Source organism: Girardinichthys multiradiatus, chromosome 18 (genome assembly GCF_021462225.1).
Source record: "Girardinichthys multiradiatus isolate DD_20200921_A chromosome 18, DD_fGirMul_XY1, whole genome shotgun sequence".
NCBI classification, from domain to species: Eukaryota; Metazoa; Chordata; class Actinopteri; order Cyprinodontiformes; family Goodeidae; genus Girardinichthys; species Girardinichthys multiradiatus.
In genome coordinates this window covers 36,802,069-36,821,970 of record NC_061810.1, presented here as the reverse complement: position 1 = coordinate 36,821,970, position 19,902 = coordinate 36,802,069, and the positions used below count along the sequence as shown (strand labels likewise).

The 19,902-nt window shown below is 41.4% G+C and overlaps 1 protein-coding gene across 2 annotated transcripts in view; it reads left to right on the top strand.

Annotated features, from left to right (window-relative positions):
• Positions 1-532: 532 nt before the first annotated feature.
• Positions 533-19,902, top strand: part of zbtb16b (zinc finger and BTB domain containing 16b) — a 32,008-nt gene continuing 12,638 nt past the window's right edge. Inside the window, exons 1-5 of one of the 2 annotated variants that reach the window (XM_047392613.1) lie at positions 533-613; positions 3,010-4,267; positions 10,639-10,736; positions 12,554-12,661; positions 13,377-13,463. In XM_047392613.1, coding sequence (XP_047248569.1) covers positions 3,105-4,267; positions 10,639-10,736; positions 12,554-12,661; positions 13,377-13,463 — 1,456 coding nt within the window. In that variant the 5' untranslated portion in view covers positions 533-613; positions 3,010-3,104. The remainder of the gene's footprint in view (positions 614-3,009; positions 4,268-10,638; positions 10,737-12,553; positions 12,662-13,376; positions 13,464-19,902) is intronic. The other variant, XM_047392614.1, reaches the window with a different exon arrangement.

Genomic DNA, 19,902 nt, shown 5'->3' with positions numbered 1-19,902 from the left:
ATTTTACAGCTATGCTCAGAGTGTAATGTTGCCCAACGAGATAATTCCAGGTGTCAGCTAGAGATGGTCTGCTGGTAGACACCACATGCACAGCTAATATTACAAATCTCAAAATACTCTGGTGGTGCGTCAGTCAGGAACCCTAAACCCCCTCCTCTGTTGACGTTTATTAGTTATCTCATGCTACTACCAGTCACCTTGGACCTCCCTTCCAAAAATGGTCAAACAAAAGTTGGATAACAGAAGCTTTCTGGACAGTTGGGAAAGAGATTATCTGTTCACATAGGTAAAGGACATGCCTGTTTGAGTTGTGTGCCAATTTTTGTTTAAATTAAAAGTGTTTCAATTCAAGTAGTTACAGGTTTAGCCTTTTAAATCAACCCTTTTCTCTTCAGATTAGCCGGTTACTGCTTCAGTATGGGGTTTTGGTAAAGGGGTTTTATTTTGAAAGGCCAACTCGGAACTCGCTTCTTCTCCCCTCAGCTAAATTGAGGCTTGGTGGCAGGCTGATGATTTGCTTACTTGAAGCAGGGCTGAATTTGGAGCGGGTACTGTGAAATGTGTAAGCATGATGTTGCCTGGATAATCAGCGGAGGACTTTAGAAGACAAGAGGTAAGAAAAAGCTCTGACAGCTGACTCTCTTATTTCATTCTTATTGAAAATGTCCCTTCCATCTGAACTACTTTTTCAGAGTCTTATTCATTTTAGAACGATAATTATTCCTAAATAACGCCAGTATGGCTCGGATTACAACTGGCTCACTCCTTAAGAGATGTGAAAATCGCGACAAGTTTTCCCGCAGCCTGATTTGGGATTTTAGAAAACTTGACTGTTGAGAGTCAGTGGTCCATTTCCAGCAAACTGGGTCTGTTATTTTCGGACAGGATGCGCTCCCTCACGCACACACGGGAGCGCAGACAGAGCATGAGCGCGCAGATGGGGGGTTCATTTGCTTCGGTGTGTTAGGGATAATGAACGCGGATTTGCGCGTCTGCACCTGATGCGCACTGGTGTTGCGGTTAGTTGAGGATGTCCGCATCAGCAGAGGTGCTGCTGAAGTGGTCCGACAAAAAGAAAAAAAAACATCTCACATCTCACAAGTGTTAGGATTCTAGGTGGAATCATTTTTAGGGGAGTTTGATAACTTGTTGAGGCATTAAATGATCAACAGTGTTCGTGCGCAGCGTAGATGAACTAATAATCACCCCTTCTAGGCGTTAATAACAAGCCTACCTGTTGAAAGCAAAGATGTGTGTGAGGAGTTTGACAAATTGGACCGTCACCTCTCAGTATGCAGACGCTATTACAGCGACGTGACCGCTCACAACGAGCCCTCAGACTAATCACCTGCAATGGAAACTGTTGCTCTGCGCTTATCGACCTCCTCTCTGCCTTTGATTCCTGATTAAAATACATAAACATGGAGGCTGCATCAAATAAGACCTCTGAAGACATCACTCGGGAGTTCATATTTCACTGAATGTGATTAAATATTTAATATTTTGCTTCAAAAATATTCCTTTTGATTGAGCTTAGATAAAAGTCTCAATTTGGAGTGTATTTAACAACCTTTTCTATTAAAAGCAGAGCCGGTCCAAGGATGAATGGGGGCCCTGATCAGATCATTTGGTTAGGGGGGCTCTTCTGACTAAGATCAGTCAAGTCATCCAATTTTGGCCTTATGCATCTAAAATAACTGTTATTATAGCTGGAAAGCAATATCAGCCATACCATATATTAGCTAGATTGTTATCCTAATAATGCAAACATTTGAAAATCCAGATTATCTGAGCAAAAATAACATTTTTCTAATATAAACATAGCTTTAAGTAAAGATACAGTGTTAGGTTCCTAGCCAATACCGATTTTTGGTTTTCTTTGAAGGTCAGATTTGCCAACTCTATTTGTTGTTGTTTTTTTTTTATTGGAAGGAGTATGATACATAAGATAAAAAAAACATGCTTCAGATTGTTTGAAGGAGGTATTAGTTTTAAATTAAAATACATCATTCCCATTTATGCATTAAGTTAACCTTTAACCAAACCTTTAACTGATTTTTATTAACATACAATCTGTTGGTTGGTGCATTTATAGACCAAAAATGGTGGGACTTTTTAGTTTTGATCCACCTAACAAAAAATAAAACATTTCTTTCTGTATTTGACCTGCTGATTCTAATCTCTGGCGAATTGACCGTTGCATCCTAGAGCTGCAAAATTTACGAAAAAACATTATCACTATATCAGTGTATTAATATCCTCGAGAACTGTTAATGGAATAATTGTTGGCTATTAAATTTCAAATGAGATGAATTCATGCCTTGAGAGCTAATAATAAACCTGTTGGGTGGAGCCTCACAGCAGTAGAGGCTCACACCTGACATAGATAATAGGGTCCAGATGCTTAAGGTCATAGAGATTGCTGGAAGGGTTGTTATAAGAGTTGTAAGTGAGAGAAGTGAGGAAAGATTTTAGCAACTGATATCATCATCACAATTTCTTTAAATATTACCAGCATCGTATGATTTTCTAATATTGTGCAGCCCAAGTGCATCTTCATTTATCAGAAGTTTGTCCTTACTTCTGCTCTCTAGGTAATTGTACCAAGTAAAAATGTCAAGTATATAAACAGCTACTATATTAAGACATTACAATATTCAACAACAAAATATATTAGGATTACAGTTGTTTTAAGAAGTTGATCTGGTCAAATGAGACCAAAATTTTAAGCTTGTGGTGGCATTACCATGCTGTGCAGATGTTTTTCTTCAGCAAGGCCAGGAAAGCTGATCAGAGTGAAAAGATAACTTGATTTGCACAATTACCACTGATGTATCACAGGAAACAAAAAAATAATATCTGTGAAGCTGACATGTGACAAGTGTTCTTGAGGGCTTGCTTTTGAGTTGATAGCCCACAAGCACCTACTTAGTTTGCTTATGCCTTGGGCCGGGTCTGTTTGTAAATCAGAAGTCATTCTCTGTCTTCCCACCTCAACCCTAACCACAGAGCTACAACCAGCTGAAGGCGAGAGAAGAAGGCAGGACAGCCACACCTCATGCGTGGGCTAAGCAAAGGCCCGAGTGGATACGGCTCTGACAAACATGGGTGTTCTCCAGCTCAACAATCCCAGTCACTCCAGCACGCTTCTGCAGCGGGCCAACCAGATGCGTCTGACCGGCACCTTGTGTGACGTAATCATCACGGTGGACGGCCAGGAGTTTCCTGCACATCGCACTGTCCTGGCCTGCACCAGCAAGATGTTTGAGATTCTTTTCCACCGCAGCAGCCTGCGCTATGCCCTAGACTTTCTCTCCCCGAAGACCTTTCAGCAGATCCTGGAGTACGCCTACACTGCCTCACTCCAGGCCACGGCTGAGGACCTGGATGACCTACTGTACGCTGCTGAGATCTTGGAGATTGAGTACCTGGAAGAGCAATGCCTGAAGGTGCTTGAGACCATTCAAGCAGAGGAAAGTGAAGAGGTGGCGCTAAGAAATCACAGCTCTGTAGATCACAGTGATCACAGTCGGGCCAGGCACTGGAGACACATGTTGATGTCCAAGAAGCATTCCTTGCAAGATGGAACAAAGTGCAGCACTCCCACAGCCCTCCACCACCTGGCTCTGTACCACATGACAGAGAGGAGCTCTCCTGGTCCAGATTGTGATGCAGCTCCTCAACTGAGCCCCAAGCTGGACGCTGAAGTCGACATGGAGAGTTCCCAGCAGGTTCACAATGTATCCCAGGACTCATCCCTAGATCCTGCCAGAAGTATCAAATCAGAGCGCATGCAAGTGGATGACACTGACAGCTGTGAGGGCAGGGCGTCCGGCGCAGGAGAGGTAACATGTACGTCTGAGCAGCCAAGAGACGAGGGTTCGGGTACACCCCTCAGAGGCAGCGTGATCACCAGCGCCCGAGAGCTGAACACAGGTTCTGAAGATGGAGGACAAGCAGTGACCAACACTCTCGACAGTTTTCCTGGAATCGCGGACAAAGACCTGACCTCCATTTACTCTGTGGCCTCCAACCACACAGGAGAAGGGCTTCCGGTGTCCGTTTCGGTGGCCCCATCTCTGGGCGTGCCACTGGATCCGAGGGCCTACAGTGGCCTGCTACACCATGGCCTGCTGCACAGGGAGCTGCTGAGCAGGCTGGGCCAGTTTGCAGCAGGGATGAGGCATGAGAGCCAGACTCAAGGCCAGCAGTGTTGTGGTGAATGTGGCCTCCAGCTGCACAGCAGACAGGCTGTAGAACAGCACAGGTAAACACACACAAAACATCCAGATTTACATCCTCCTGAAACATCCTCCTTAGGCTCCCTTGTGTTTACTTTGCGATAGAAAGTCCAAAGGCAAGTTTAATATCGAAGTATGAGTGGTAAAGTATAAATCTATTTAAATAAAATATAGGGCAATTTAGAGATATGCTTGTGTGCATGCACATTGTGAAAAATTAGATTAGCAAAAGAGACCGTTTTAAACAAGTCTCTCCTTTTCCCTGTGATGTTTAAATACTATGATCCAGAAGCGGGAAGAAGCAACAGTAAATATGTTAATTTATTCTGAGGGACACCTGCGCTCATGTCTTGACAGTGGATGTTTTGAACTGGGTCTTTGTGAAGCAGGGATTGATGTAAAGAGACCTCGGTGTCACATAACGCCGTTATTTTCAAAGCCCCGTTTTTTAAATTCCCTTTGATTATCTACGCAGACGCGTGCCTTGCACAAAAGACCATCTCCTCCCAGGCTATTTGATATGCATTCCTTTGCATCAACAGAGAGAAGCCTCTCAGCAGGGACCAGGCTGGACGCCTCGGCAGCATGATGGATAACTTCTGTTTTGCGGCACGCTCCCTTGCCATTGTTGTTTTTTTTCTCCTTTTTGATTATTTTTGCTTTATTTATGAGCCTGTCAGTTTGTGTTTTATCATTCTATGCAAAAACCCACCAACAATTTCAGTGAAAAACTCATTAGCTTGATTGCAGATGCTTCTAATTGTGCGAGATGGGCAATGTTTGAGTCATCATTAATCATTAGCAACACGACGAGCCTTAATATGCTGCTAACCTACGATTAGGATCGCACCCTTCCCCTGTTCACCCCTGCGGCTGACATCTCAGTTGCGTGCCACTCCAGAGCTCCATCGAAGAAGAAAAACAAGCATCCTGTGGGATATTTAGTGATGAGCGTTCCTTACTCATGGAGACAGACTGATGGCCGCAGGTTTGAAGGGGCTGCGTTGGCGGCACTGCTCGAGGATGTAGTGAAGTTTCTGTAAGTCTGTAAGCAGGTCACTGAGCATTCACCTGATCTGCAGACTGACATTTTCTGCTGTTGTCTTAGAATCTCCTGCACAGTTTTAGACTGAATAACTAAATAAATTCAGATAGGCTGGTTGGAATTAAGGACACAAATAAACTCCCAAATAGGTCACCGAAACAAATCTGCAGAATAAATGGTAAGTAGAACAAAATAATTAAAAGTAGCAAATTGTCAATTTAAAACATTAGTTAATGAAAAAATAAGAAAATCAGGTTGTTTTGAACATTCATCCCAACTGTGTGACAGGAACTACAGGGGTTGGACGATGAAACTGAAACACCTGTCATTTTAGTGTGGGAGGTTTCATGGCTAAATTGGACCAGCCTGGTACCAGTCTTCATTGATTGCACATTGCACCAGTAAGAGCAGAGTGTGAAGGTTCAATTAGCAGGGTAATAGCACAGTTTTGCTCAAAATATTGAAATGCACACAACATTATGGGTGACATACCAGAGTTCAAAAGAGGACAAATTGTTGGTGCACGTCTTGCTGGCGCATCTGTGACCAAGACAGCAAGTCTTTTTGATGTATCAAGAGCCACGGTATCCAGGGTAATGTCAGCATACCACCAAGAAGGACGAACCACATCCAACAGGATTAACTGTGGACGCAAAAAGAAGCTGTCTGAAAGTGATGTTCGGGTGCTAACCCGGATTGTATCCAAAAAACATAAAACCACGGCTGTCCAAATCACGGCAGAATTAAATGTGCACCTCAACTCTCCTGTTTCCACCAGAACTGTCTGTCGGGAGCTCCACAGGGTCAATATACACGGCCGGGCTGCTATAGCCAAACCTTTGGTCACTCATGCCAATGCCAAACGTCGGTTTCAATGGTGCAAGGAGCGCAAATCTTGGGATGTGGACAATATGAAACACGTATTGTTCTCTGATGAGTCCACCTTTACTGTTTTCCGGGAGAGTTACGGTGTGGAGAAGCCCCAAAGAAGCGTACCACCCAGACTGTTGCATGCCCAGAATGAAGCATGGGGGTGGATCAGTGATGGTTTGGGCTGCCATATCATAGCATTCCCTTGGCCCAATATTTGTGCTAGATGGGCGCGTCACTGCCAAGGACTACTGAACCATTCCTGAGGACCATGTGCATCCAATGGTTCAAACATTGTATCCTGAAGGTGGTGCCGTGTATCAGGATGACAATGCACCAATACACACAGCAAGACTGGTGAAAGATTGGTTTGATGAACATGAAAGTGAAGTTGAACATCTCCCGTGGCCTGCACAGTCACCAGATCTAAATATTATTGAGCCACTTTGGGGTATTTTGGAGGAGCGAATCAGGAAACGTCCTCCACCAGTATCACGTAGTGACCTGGCCACTATCCTGCAAGAAGAATGGCTTAAAATCCCTCTGACCACTGTGCAGGACTTGTATCTGTCATTCCCAAGACGAATTGACGCTGTATTGGCCGCAAAAGGAGGCCCTACACCATACTAATAAATTATTGTGGTCTAAAATCAGGTGTTTCAGTTTCATTGTCCAAGCCCTGTATGTGTAATTGTGAAAATATGAACTCCGGAGTACCCCAAGGCTCAATTCTAGGTCCCATACTTTTAAGCCTGTACATGTTTTCATAGAGGGGTGTCATTAGTATTTCTCTGTGTCAAATATGCCCAGACTCACATTTTATAAACACACATTTCCATTTCGTCCACTTTGTGCCCATGAACCATTTGGTACCCATGTACTAACCGTTACATTGTAGTATTTCCATGAATTAGGAAGGCAGATTCTCAGTTACTCTGATTCTGATCCCTGTTTGAACAAGTTTACTTGTATAAAATACGACAGAAGATATTCCCGATCAAATCAGTAGAGGTATGAGGGACCTCCTGCTGGGAGATATTATTTATTTCAGTCACACAAAATTAGACAGTTGGTACATTGTAGAAAATTAACTTAAATAGTATGTTGCCAAAAGTGGTACAAATATATCCCAAGAGAGATACCTGCATTTCATGACCCAAAAAAGTTGGGAAAGAAATGACGAAAACCGGAAGGGTGTGATGGCACACAGCTCTGTGTTTACATGTCTCCTGATGACTCAAGATTGATTGATGCCCTTTTACAAAGTATTTTACTTATAAAGTCATAGATGACAGAACATTGTGTTCAGCTCCATCAGGACAAAGCTGAAGTTCTAGTAATCAACTCAGATTTCAATACACTCACTGGGCCACTTTGAAGGCTAACAAAGGGTCATTCTGCCAAGTTATACACCTCAGTGTCATGTTTAATTCAAATTTAAGTTTTCTAAACCTTATTAGAAATCTGACAAATAATGCATTTTATCATCTGAAAAACATTGCCTGAGGTTGTCCCTATCTTACTTAGTCTGACGCAGAGACAATGGTACGTGCATTTGTAAGTGGTGGTAATGATAATTGTAATCTTCTTTCTGGTCTTCCTGAGAAAACCAAAGCTGTTTTACAGCTACTTCACAAGGACCAGAATGTAAGCACATCATATGAATTTTGAAGTCTCCACATTAGCTCCCTTTTACATTTTAAGACTGTTTTCGAGTTGCTTTTATTAGTTTTGGAAAAATTAAAAAGGTCTTTTATACCTTATTTATGACCTTCAGGCCAAAGGGCATCTGAGAGTTTAAGCAAACCGAAAATTTACCTATTCAGAATATTTTTTACATGTTTTTGTTCTTAGTGTTTTAATTGTAACTGCTAATATTTTAGATTTTTTTTTTTTTACAAATAACGCAAACTTTAATCATGTATCTATATGGTTACTATTTATGGTTAAAGCTCTTGAATTTGTATGTCTTGATAATTTTCATATTTATTTCCTGTGTTTTTATACTGCGTGATTGCATTTTTGCAGTATCTCATCCGCCATATATTTTTTAATTTATGTGTTTTATAATTTAAGCCTTTTTAATTTATTTTGACAAATCCTAGTGTGGTTTTTATGCCAGACCCTCTGTTTTTTAACCCCTTTGTGTTACATGTTAGAATAAAAAGTATTCTACAAACCGAATTTGACTGACTCTCCATAAAAGAGATAAAATCTAATCTTTACGACAGTGTTCCTGTTTTGCTCTCCTAGCGATGTTAATGTGCGTTAAGCAACATCTCAGGTTTCGTTCATTTTAACCACTGCATGAGTACTTGAGCACAGACTCTTTTCAGGCCACGTGCCCTGCTGTAGGGAGGTGATATAAGGATAACAGTACAGATGCCTTGCATGCTTGGGTTGTGTGTTACATGATATGATAGGTTTTGCTGCTGGCGGAGCTTCAGCGAATCAAATTCTTTTCACTGCAGTCACAGGAGAAGAATGTGTATATATTTGTGTGTGAGAGAGAGAGCTTATTCAGTTGGGATGTGACTTTGTGTGCGTGCACTCTGTGTGTTTGTGTGTGTACCCACTGTCTTGAAGTGCTGGCGGGTGGAGGCACGCGTTTGTCTGCACTCTGAAATTAGCCAGATATCCTATTGTCTGTGTTCTTTTAGCATTCATGCGTTGAGATTCACAAATCCAAAGGCCTCTCAGACTAATGATGTTGCACTCAGCCAGGGATTCTTCCAGGAATTAAAGCAAGCTGCTTTTTTCTGAGGACAATGATGCTTCCAGGTTTGGGGGCCTTAAAGAAAAGGTGCAGTAAATGCATGGGCCAGTATAAGATTCTTATAGTATGATAATCTAAATTAAAAACCACAATCAGTTTTATTTAAAATATAAAAAAAATGTGATCCTACTGTTGCAAAAATAACATTGATTAAATGACAGTCATGGTTTGTTTTAATTTGATGTATAGACTTTATTAGGACTTAAAATAAACTTAAAATAAACACCCAATAATTGTAGAGGGTTTAAGGGGTTTTTGAACAAAACGTTATACCTCTATGCCGTTCAGCTCTTTATTTAGTTGTATAACTAACTGGTTTTAGCTGTTCAATAAGTTGTTGCTAACTGTAGTTTTGACAAGGTTAACTCAAGAATTATGTTTGGTACCCATAACCCTCTGTGTTTGGTGTAACCAAGCAGAAGAATTTGTTTATATTGTAAGCGAGCGAATAACATAAGAGCCTTCTTCCAGCTAGCTGGCTATCTGTGGCAAGCAAAACATGGGGGAGGGGCAGTACTGCGTTATTCGAGAAATGCCAGTCACTCTGCCACTTTCTATAGTTTCACATTAAAATGACTTTAAACTGTGGGAAAAGTATGACAAAAATGTTTAGTGGTTTTGAAACAGAAATGTTTAAATTTCTCATACCTTGGTACCAGTAACTGGCTATCTGGAGTTATCTCTCTACCAGGGGTCGCTCATTTTGGTTTGATCAGGGGTCATAGTCATTCCTATTTTATAAACCTCGACTGTCCCAATAGGTTTAGAACCATCTGGAAAAACAGCATTATAGAAAATCTTCAGAAAATATATAATTATGTTAAATGAAACCTAAAATTTCAGGATATTTATGATTATTAATCACCACAATTTACCTAAAAAAATAACTTACATTTAAGAGTAACGCTCAAGCTTAATAAAAATATTAGCAGTTTTATTAGTCTACTTGGGTATCTAGCCTGCAGTAGGCTGCTTTACAGAAACGGCGTTTATAGCTTGCCAGCTGTTTCAAAATAGCATTACCTTACCAAGAGTGAAGGGTTGGCTCAGTTTTACTTTCTATACCATGATCATTTCAGTTTTGACACTGCATTTTATTTAGTTTTAGCCACAGTTTCAGTCACATTTTTCATCATCTTTAATCATTTTAGTGTAATTTTGTCTAAAATATCAATTCAAAGAGGAAAGCAGTTTTTAGGCCCTCTTAAAGCTTTTGGGGAAAATTATTTCTTACTTTTAGGCATTTATATTTATGTTCTATTTTGCGATGCCACTACACGCATTTCCTTTTGTCATTTGAAACTATAGTCTCATTGGCTCTTTTTCCAACTTTCCACTGGAGTAACATTATTTATGATTTGAATTCATCTCCATTCATCTTTTTGGTCTAATTTGTGGTCAAATGAAAAGTGAAAAACAGTGTGGTGGCCTTCTTTCAGCAAGCTGACCAGCAGTGGGCAGCAACAAGAGAGGTTGGGTGGTCAGCACTCTTTGAAACCCAACTGTTTAAAACCTTGTTATACCTTCATACTGTTAACAATCTCTTGCCAAGTTAAGGAAAGCAGTAAGGCCAACTACAGTCAGTCACTATTCCTGCTGATCAATGAGCACCATCCATGTGAAATAAACGAAATTTTTAGAAGTGTGTCCTCGCTAAATTCTGTTCTCCATTAACACTCTCACATCCGTGTTCGTTCTTTTCACAGGAGACTTCATAATGAGGAGAAGGGCAACAGCTGTGAATACTGTGGCAAACACTTCCAGGACAGCATGCGGCTCAGGATGCACATGCTGTCTCACACAGGTATTTAGTAACTCTCACAAACTCATCTCAGAGCACTCGCTGCAGATCAGCGCTCTTGGTACAGTGCTTATGGCCTTTCAGATGCACCGGTTCACCCCCCTCGCTCATTCCACAGCAGTTAGTGCTGCTCCGAACGTTTGGATCAAGGTCTCTTTTCCACACCGAGATCTTGGTCTCTCTCCTCACCTCTGTGCATTTGAATCATTCCCTATTTTTTTGTTTCCGTTATTTTTTTTTTTTTTTTTTGGAGAGAATGGCGGCTAGCCAGCTCTGCCCCTTCTGAGTGATGACATCATGAGCTGCCGGCAGGCCTGGGTGTTCTGCCAGCGTTTCCGAAGCGTGTGTGATGGCTCGCTCGCAGATGTGTGTCCAGGAACACACTGTACCCAAATGCAGACTTAATCAGACCTGACTGCTCTCCCGGCTACTTTATCCAAAAAAGAGTGGGGGGAGAAACAGAGGGGTGGAGGGATCAGAAACTAAAAATGAAACTGAAAACACAAAGCTCAGTTTGAATATGTGTAGCGACAAGGCAGAGCCCCTGTCCTCTCTGCCTGCTCTCTGAGGATTGTTCAGGAACGGCACGCTGCTGACAGATGAGAGGGAATCTGCTCCTTTAAACTTCACCTGAGTCTTCCTGTTTTTCCCCCCCTGCACAGCCCTGAACACACACATTGTTTTGCATCACTCTCAGACCTTCACAGCATGCTTTGATTTTCAATTCACTCTGACATCCATAACAGCAGCACCTTTAACCAAATTTGAATTTTTGCATAAACTCTCCCCATCCAACATGTCAACCCCGTAATACTGGAAGAACGGGGGGGGGGGGGGGGGTTGAGAAAGAGAGCGATAGATGTGGATCTCATTTCTTTGTCACTGTGTATTTCAGTATAGCAGCCTCAGATCCTGCTGGTTGCTAAGGAGCGAGTGCTCCGCCGCTCTAATGGGCTGATTTGGTATTCAGCTCGATGCTGGCTCTTATTTTGGTATGCCAGACAAAGTGTTTTGATGGAGGACGATTGCAGCCGCGTCTGGAGACAGTTTGATGGTTTATGGATGAGAGCACACTCCGTGCCTTTGACTGCACAAGACAATGCACTATGTTCTCCTCTTCCCTTATCACACAATCTTGCACAGCACAACACACTGGGCTGGACAGCGTCAAACAACATCAGGATCTACAACATTTAACTCCACTGTTACTGCTGCGCAAGGCTGTTCTCAAAGCAAGTTTTATTTTTATATTCTGCAAGACAAAATGAACCAGAACAGTTTTTCAGAAATGAACAGATTGAGGATTTTTTTTTTTTTTGTTATTTGCGTGCAGCTCTGGGAACAGTGGTGCACTGTCTGTGCACAGAGTTGAAAGAGGACCACATTTAGGCTGTAGTGCTCAGAGTTCCCAAAGCTTGTGGGTGTTTTAATGAGTCATTTTAACTTCATTTAAAGCCAGCTGAGCAGAAAATAGATCAGTGAATGAGCCCTGGGCCAGTATGGATCTGCAACCGATTTACATCTCAGTGAGAGCCAACCCACATCCAAACAGCTGCGTGCAAGAGAGACAGAGAAATTGTGTGTGAGTGGATGTGTGTGTTTGTGTGTGTGTGCACATATTAGTCCAATGTGTCTGTCAGTGCAGGTGTGAGGTGAGTGCAGAACAAGAATTGAATGTTTCTGTAAGCTGTATGCATACTTGTCTCTTTCATGTCTATATCAGAATAGACAAGGGCATTCCAAAGGTGACCTGAAGTTACAGTGCCTTGGGATTTGGGATGTTGACTCTGAAGTGTTGTTTTTTTTTTTTGGTGATAAAGGGATGTGCCGCAGGCGGGAAGCGTCTGCTGTACAGAGAACACCCGGTCCTTCTGTGGCCTCTCAGGCAGACAGTCTGCTCACTGTTCAAAGACTGATAACAAGCCATGGTAAATAAAACTCTCCAGCTTTGCTCTTTTTTGTCAGGAAGAAGAAAAAGGAGGGCCACTGCACCCTGTCTAGTGCTTTTGCCCCCCCCCCCCCTCCCACAGTTGTGGGTTTATGGCGCTGTCCAGTATGCCTTTGTACTTTGCACCTTTGTTTCCTTAGTTAAACACCAGAAAGGAGCAAGTGTATACAAGCTGTTCTCTGGTTACATTAATTTTTCCTGCATTCACGTAAACCCTGCTTCCTGCACAGCCTGGACAGTGCTGTGCAAAGTTTTTTTAATTTGTATTTTATTTTTACATTTTGTCCTGAATCTGGCATTTGTGAAAAAATGGCAAGAAGAAAAAGAAGGGCGTGAGAAGTCCAATTTCGAGTTCACCACAAGCCAGGTCAGGCACAGAAAAAAGGTAAAATATTTGCTCTGGTCAGATGAGAACAAACTGCAATTTATGACCTACATACATAAAACTGATGTGGTGGACACCTTCAGTTGGACTTTACTGCACTATTCATCTTTTAATGTCATCTGCCTTTTTAAACGGTTTAATGAAAAATCCAAATAAGAAAGACAGACCACAGACCAAAGAAAGTAAATCTTGACAAGTATGGGGTTGGAAAATGGAAATTACAGAGGAACCCTGGTTAACTGCCTTGCTCTACAGTAACACACAGACACATATGTTTTCTGATTTCTGATGGGTTTGATGTCACCTACAGCTCCTGCAGAAGCGCTGGTGTGCGATCAGTGTGGAGCAACATTCTCCTCAGAGGATGCTCTGGAGGCCCACAGGCAAACACACACAGGTATTTACCCAAAATAACATTATGTTTAACCTGGAGAGTTTACATTTAAGGCTGTTGAGTAAGCCCTGACTATGACACTTGTGACCATGAGTCTAAACTTGCGTGTCATGCTGGCTGGGTTAAACTGTTCCCGTCATGATGCTCCATAATTTATCAACAGGGAGGTGGGAGGCCTCTCACATATCACCCACTAATATCTCCTGGCACACATACCCACCGCATGCCACTTTGCCACAGCCAAAGCTACACAGCGCCAGTGTTACAGTTTCACAAGCATAAGTCATCTGGTAATAATAATTACTACTTTTCATTTGTGTATAAATTGGGATGTTTTCTTGGAGATGCAGGTCATTTTTCCCTGTTACCAGTTGTATTTTTTTGCGGTTTTGGTCATTTCCTACGTTTTATGCGTACAGTAAGTAGTGATCTACCCCACAGGACTTTGTGTTCTGACCATCGACCTGCTCCAAGTGGCCTTTTGAATGTCCAGCACACTCTGACAAATACTGATTTATAGTGATTTTCTCCAATCTATTCATAGTGTACTGTAAGGAAATGTGGTTTTGAAACTCTTATAAGAGATTATGACTCTTATAGGAAAAAACAAATGATAAAAAAAGTCTGACCCAAAAGTGCCAAATACAAAAAATAAAAAAATTAGTCGACCAAGTACAGACCCCTAAAGAACCCCTTGGAAAATAGCAGGAAAATCAGAAAATGTGTTTTTTTGTGAGAAACAGAGAAATTTCATAACTGGGAGATTTCTCAACCACTAAAACCTCTAACCTGAGATGATAAAATAATTATGATATTACTGGACAGTAAGTTGGGACAAACGGGCGAATCTTGGGTGCAAAAATGAGAGTGTTGATTGGCAATAGGCCGAATTGACCAGTAGCTTTTTTGTTTTTTAGAAACTTGTAAAGAAGCAAAAAAGAGGAATACAAAGACAAATAATGAAAACAAAGCACAGTTGATGATCACTGCAATCAAGATAAAAGGAAGAGTTTTATAGCAGGATATTTCTTCACACATTAGAACGTTAATTGTTATAATTAAAGCAGACAAAATTGCTCATCTATGAACAATATTAATATATTTTATCTATTTCACTTTTTTAGTTTAGTTTGAATCTGCTGTTTCCTGTTTGCAAATGAAATAAACTATTTTCAGTTTATTGTCAGACGTTGCATACGGCCAACAGTGTCTGAATCCACACCTTCTGCTACTGTCAGAGAAAGGTGATAACCCTCTGAGGAGCATTGGCATGTAACTGTAACTCCAGGTGGCACACGCAGTATGAATACTTAATGGTTGCGGACATGGAGGGGTGTTAACGATGCCCAGAAGTTTCTACCCGCATCTCTCCGAGTTGTAAACATCCAGAGCTCGGTTTCAGCTTGGCAGCGGATCCGGCGCAGGGTACAGGAGGGCATTACTCTGTTATTTTGTCATGATCTTGGCTCGGTCTGCTGTGACGCACTGCCACAGGGGTATGACATGAGCCACAGGTAACTTAATCATCTCTGATCTGTGGAGGTTACAAGTAGAAATGCTCCAGTTTACCACGCGAATCTGTTTCATTTCTTCCTAAAACACACTGGATCTTTCAGTGGGGGATCAAACAGTCCCTACTTTAATTTACCATGTGACTTACCAATTGAGCCAAACGAGTTTCCTCCAAGCAGATTAACACTTGTCAGGCCTCGGCAGCTGCAGCACTTTCTGTGTCCTCTGGAGGGGAAATTTTCCTACTTTTGGGAGACCTTAATCTCAGGCAATTAAGTAATTCTGGCAGTGACATTAGTTTACAGTGAAAGTCTCTTTATCCATTTGAATATGTCAGAGGTGAACGGCCGTGGGTTACTGCAGTTAGAGATCAAAGAGAGGAGGGGGGACTGTATGTGTGCGTGGTGTCCTGAGGGTAGAGGCATTGCTGCTGGTGTTGGGTGCCAGAAGTAAGAGGGAAAACAACATCATGTGCTGCTGTTTACTCCTCACCACAGCACTGTCATCATCTCCTCTGACCTACTTGTCAGTGCCCAAAATAAAAGAATGGATCTGTCTCCAAACTGCTCTCATTACAAAGGCGTTTGTTTTATCACAGCAAGGCGAGGCTCCGGGGCACCAAGCTCACAGTTTTGGGAAAACCCGAGACTGGCTTATCTGCTGCGTGCATAAAAATTGACTGTTAGTTCAAAACATTGCTGGCAGACCATTTTGCCACCTTGTCTTTAGGAACAGGCCATATAAGAGGCCTTTGTGTACTCACAGCAGCTGTGCTGTTTCCACACATTACAGGCTGCTTCATCAACTGAATAATATTACCTTCTGCCCAAACCCTAATTAAACGCTCCTGTAGTCTATTCAGATACAGCCAAGGCTTTCTAATGGATCCCTCTTAATGCAGACCTTTTAGCTCGCCTAATTGCGTGTCCTTCACCGCTCTGCACCTACCTGGTAATACCCGGTTTTAATTCGAATAAGCTTCAAACTGAACTGAACTGGGCTCTGTTTGGCCATTATGCCTCTAGTTATTTATTTGCACCAGGACAGGCCTGTCATTTCATGTAAAGCAAAACAATGAGGCCTGCACAGAATATTTTAAACGTTCTAAGAATCAAGGCGAGTGAAGCTGTTGCATGACCCCAATGAACCGGACCGTGGAATGGTGCTTAAATGCGAGCGACGCATCTCTTGTTGCATTAATTATTGAGATGGTTGTTCGTCACTCGGGTAGATTAGCAGTCTACTGATAAGCGCTCGGGGTTGTTTAAGGTACTGTAGCTGTGCTGTGTGTGTACGTGACAGAGCCAGATCTTAGTGCAGTGAGCACATACAGTAAGCATGAATGCACATGGGTCATGTGAGGGCTGGGACATAAAGTAGCCAGCATGACTGTATGTTTAACTGGGTAACAGAGCAGACGTGAGCCAGCACACAGTGTACAGGTCCTTCTCAAAATATTAGCATATTGTGATAAAGTTAATTATTTTCCATATGTAATGATAAAAATTTAACATTCATATATTTTAGATTCATTGCACACTAACTGAAATATTTCAGGTCTTTTATTGTCTTAATACGGATGATTTTAGCATACAGCTCATGAAAACCCAAAATTCCTATCTCACAAAATTAGCATATCATTAAAAGGGTCTCTAAACGAGCTATGAACCTAATCATCTGAATCAACGAGTTAACTCTAAACACCTGCAAAAGATTCCTGAGGCCTTTAAAACTCCCAGCCTGGTTCATCACTCAAAACCTCAATCATGGGTAAGACTGCCGACCTGACTGCTGTCCAGAAGGCCACTATTGACACCCTCAAGCAAGAGGGTAAGACACAGAAAGAAATTTCTGAACGAATAGGCTGTTCCCAGAGTGCTGTATCAAGGCACCTCAGTGGGAAGTCTGTGGGAAGGAAAAAGTGTGGCAGAAAACGCTGCACGAGAAGAGGTGACCGGACCCTGAGGACCGCAGGGACCGCAGGTCCCCCAGACCTTGGGGGACCTGCGGAAGCAGTGGACTGAGTCTGGAGTAGAAACATCCAGAGCCACCGTGCACAGGCGTGTGCAGGAAATGGGCTACAGGTGCCGCAATCCCCAGGTCAAGCCACTTTTGAACCAGAAACAGCGGCAGAAGCGCCTGACCTGGGCTACAGAGAAGCAGCACCGGACTGTTGCTCAGTGGTCCAAAGTACTTTTTTCGGATGAAAGCAAATTCTGCATGTCATTCGGAAATCAAGGTGCCAGAGTCTGGAGGAAGACTGGGGAGAAGGAAATGCCAAAATGCCAGAAGTCCAGTGTCAAGTACCCACAGTCAGTGATGATCTGGGGTGCCGTGTCAGCTGCTGGTGTTGGTCCACTGTGTTTTATCAAGGGCAGGGTCAATGCAGCTAGCTATCAGGAGATTTTGGAGCACTTCATGCTTCCATCTGCTGAAAAGCTTTATGGAGATGAAGATTTCATTTTTCAGCACAACCTGGCACCTGCTCACAGTGCCAAAACCACTGGTAAATGGTTTACTGACCATGGTATCACTGTGCTCAATTGGCCTGCCAACTCTCCTGACCTGAACCCCATAGAGAATCTGTGGGATATTGTGAAGAGAACATTGAGAGACTCAAGACCCAACACTCTGGATGAGCTAAAGGCCGCTATCGAAGCATCCTGGGCTTCAATAAGACCTCAGCAGTGCCACAGGCTGATTGCCTCCATGCCACGCCGCATTGAAGCAGTCATTTCTGCAAAAGGATTCCCGACCAAGTATTGAGTGCATAACTGTACATGATTATTTGAAGGTTGACGTTTTTTGTATTAAAAACACTTTTCTTTTATTGGTCGGATGAAATATGCTAATTTTGTGAGATAGGAATTTTGGGTTTTCATGAGCTGTATGCCACAATCATCCGTATTAAGACAATAAAAGACCTGAAATATTTCAGTTAGTGTGCAATTAATCTGAAATATATGAATGTTAAATTTTCATCATGACATTATGGAAAATAATGAACTTTATCACAATATGCTAATATTTTGAGAAGGACCTGTATGTACACTGAGCACACAGTGTACACATTTGTTGTCCCCCCCAGGTAAAGATATTATAAATGCCTTAAAATAAGTTTCAATTGGTGTCGCCTAATCTCACATTGAAAATCCAGTCATTAATTCAAGTGCATTTGTTTGTTTCCAGTGGTATCCAGAGGAAGTTTGGCTGTTAGTTGTAAGATAAATATAAACTAATAAACTGTATGTAGAACTAACAAGTGGCAACATCCGAAAAGATAAGTTGTTCAAGATCACTGATCTGTTCTTTTTTAGAAATATATTAAAAGACAAGTGAAAGAGGGAAAACTTCCACTCCAACTGCCCATATGAAATAAAGCTACTTATATTATGATTTATTTACCTTTGTAGTGAGAACATGGATCTGATAATTATTCCAACCCAGACATAACTGTACTCTAGTTCTAAGTTTGAAAACCAGTGGGATTTACAAATTGAAATTCTAAGTGAGCAAGTTACCTACTATTAGCAATACAAGCTAATAATCTACTTCTCTGCATTTTGTACTTTCAAACCGTTTAGCAAAATGTTCACTACAGGAGGTTATATGGTGCTGTGTGTATGAAAGATTTAAAAAGAAACATTTGCACAAACATTTTAATCAACTTTCTGGTCATTTTCAGCCATGTTGAATTTTAAGGCATTACTTACATACAAAAACCTTTTTCTTCCTTGAATTTGCAGGTTTGTTACATTCTCGTAAATGAGCCAGCTTTAAACTTGAACATTTTAACTTAAATAAAATTAGGAAACATATATAAAAATATTGTGCAGGTGGTGTTTCATAATTGTTTTCAAATTGTTTTCAAAATGTTTGATCACCATTGCTCTGGACCTGTCAGCGTCCTGATGCACTTGTCAGAGTTGTGCGGCTGATCTTTGGTTTTGGAGAAGCTTTGACGTGTCAATATTGATTTTAGCTGGTCCTTTCCTAGCATACATATCCTGGCTGGTCATTGTTTTTACTGGGAGATGTCACCTCACATTTTGTGCATAAAAGAGTAGTCATGTAAAACAGGGTTTTGCTTACTTAAATTAGGACAAAATAATTTTGAGTCGCAATTTTTGTGTCTTTAACATTGTTAGTGATGAGCATGATTAGCATTACTAACTCTGATAATTAGTCTGTGTGTATTTCCTAAAGAATGTAAATCCCTATTTTGCCTTAGATTTCTAAATCCAATAGACAGAAGTTGAAAACTCATAGGAACAAAACAGGGCAATTTCACTGTAATGAATTATTTTTTCTGGTAGAAGCTACACAACTATTTATTTTCATTTTATTTTATTCAAAAGCGTTTATGTTGCAGTGTGCTCTAATAAGACCCACAACATCACAGATCCTCCACTATTTTTTAAAGTAGTTTTTTTCCACATATTTATCCTTTGTTTTACACCAAACCCACCTGGAGTTTTTGTTGGCAACAAGCTCAGTCCTAGTCTCATCTGACTAAAACACATGGTTCCAGTTAAAGAACCAGCACAGTTTAGCAAATTTCACATGTTTGTATTTGTGATGGTAGGGCAGAAAATGTTTTTTTCCCTGGCTTCACTTCCATACAGCAAGCAGTCTTGTTGACAGTGTCTAAGAGTTGTTATGGACACATTGTGGCCCCAAGATGCTACTTTTTGTTGCAGTTCTTTAACAGTTTCCTCTCTCATACCATCCTCCTCATTGTGCATGGGGGCCAGATGAATATGTGTCCACTTCCAAGGAAATGGGCATCTTTACTCCAGGGAAACTAAAAGTTATCGATTACTAAAATTTCCAAAAGCTCTCACTAATTAAAGTAAAGTACACATTAGAAAAAATATTGTGAAATATTATTATTTCTTAACATGGGTTTCAGTGTATAAATGTACTCAAA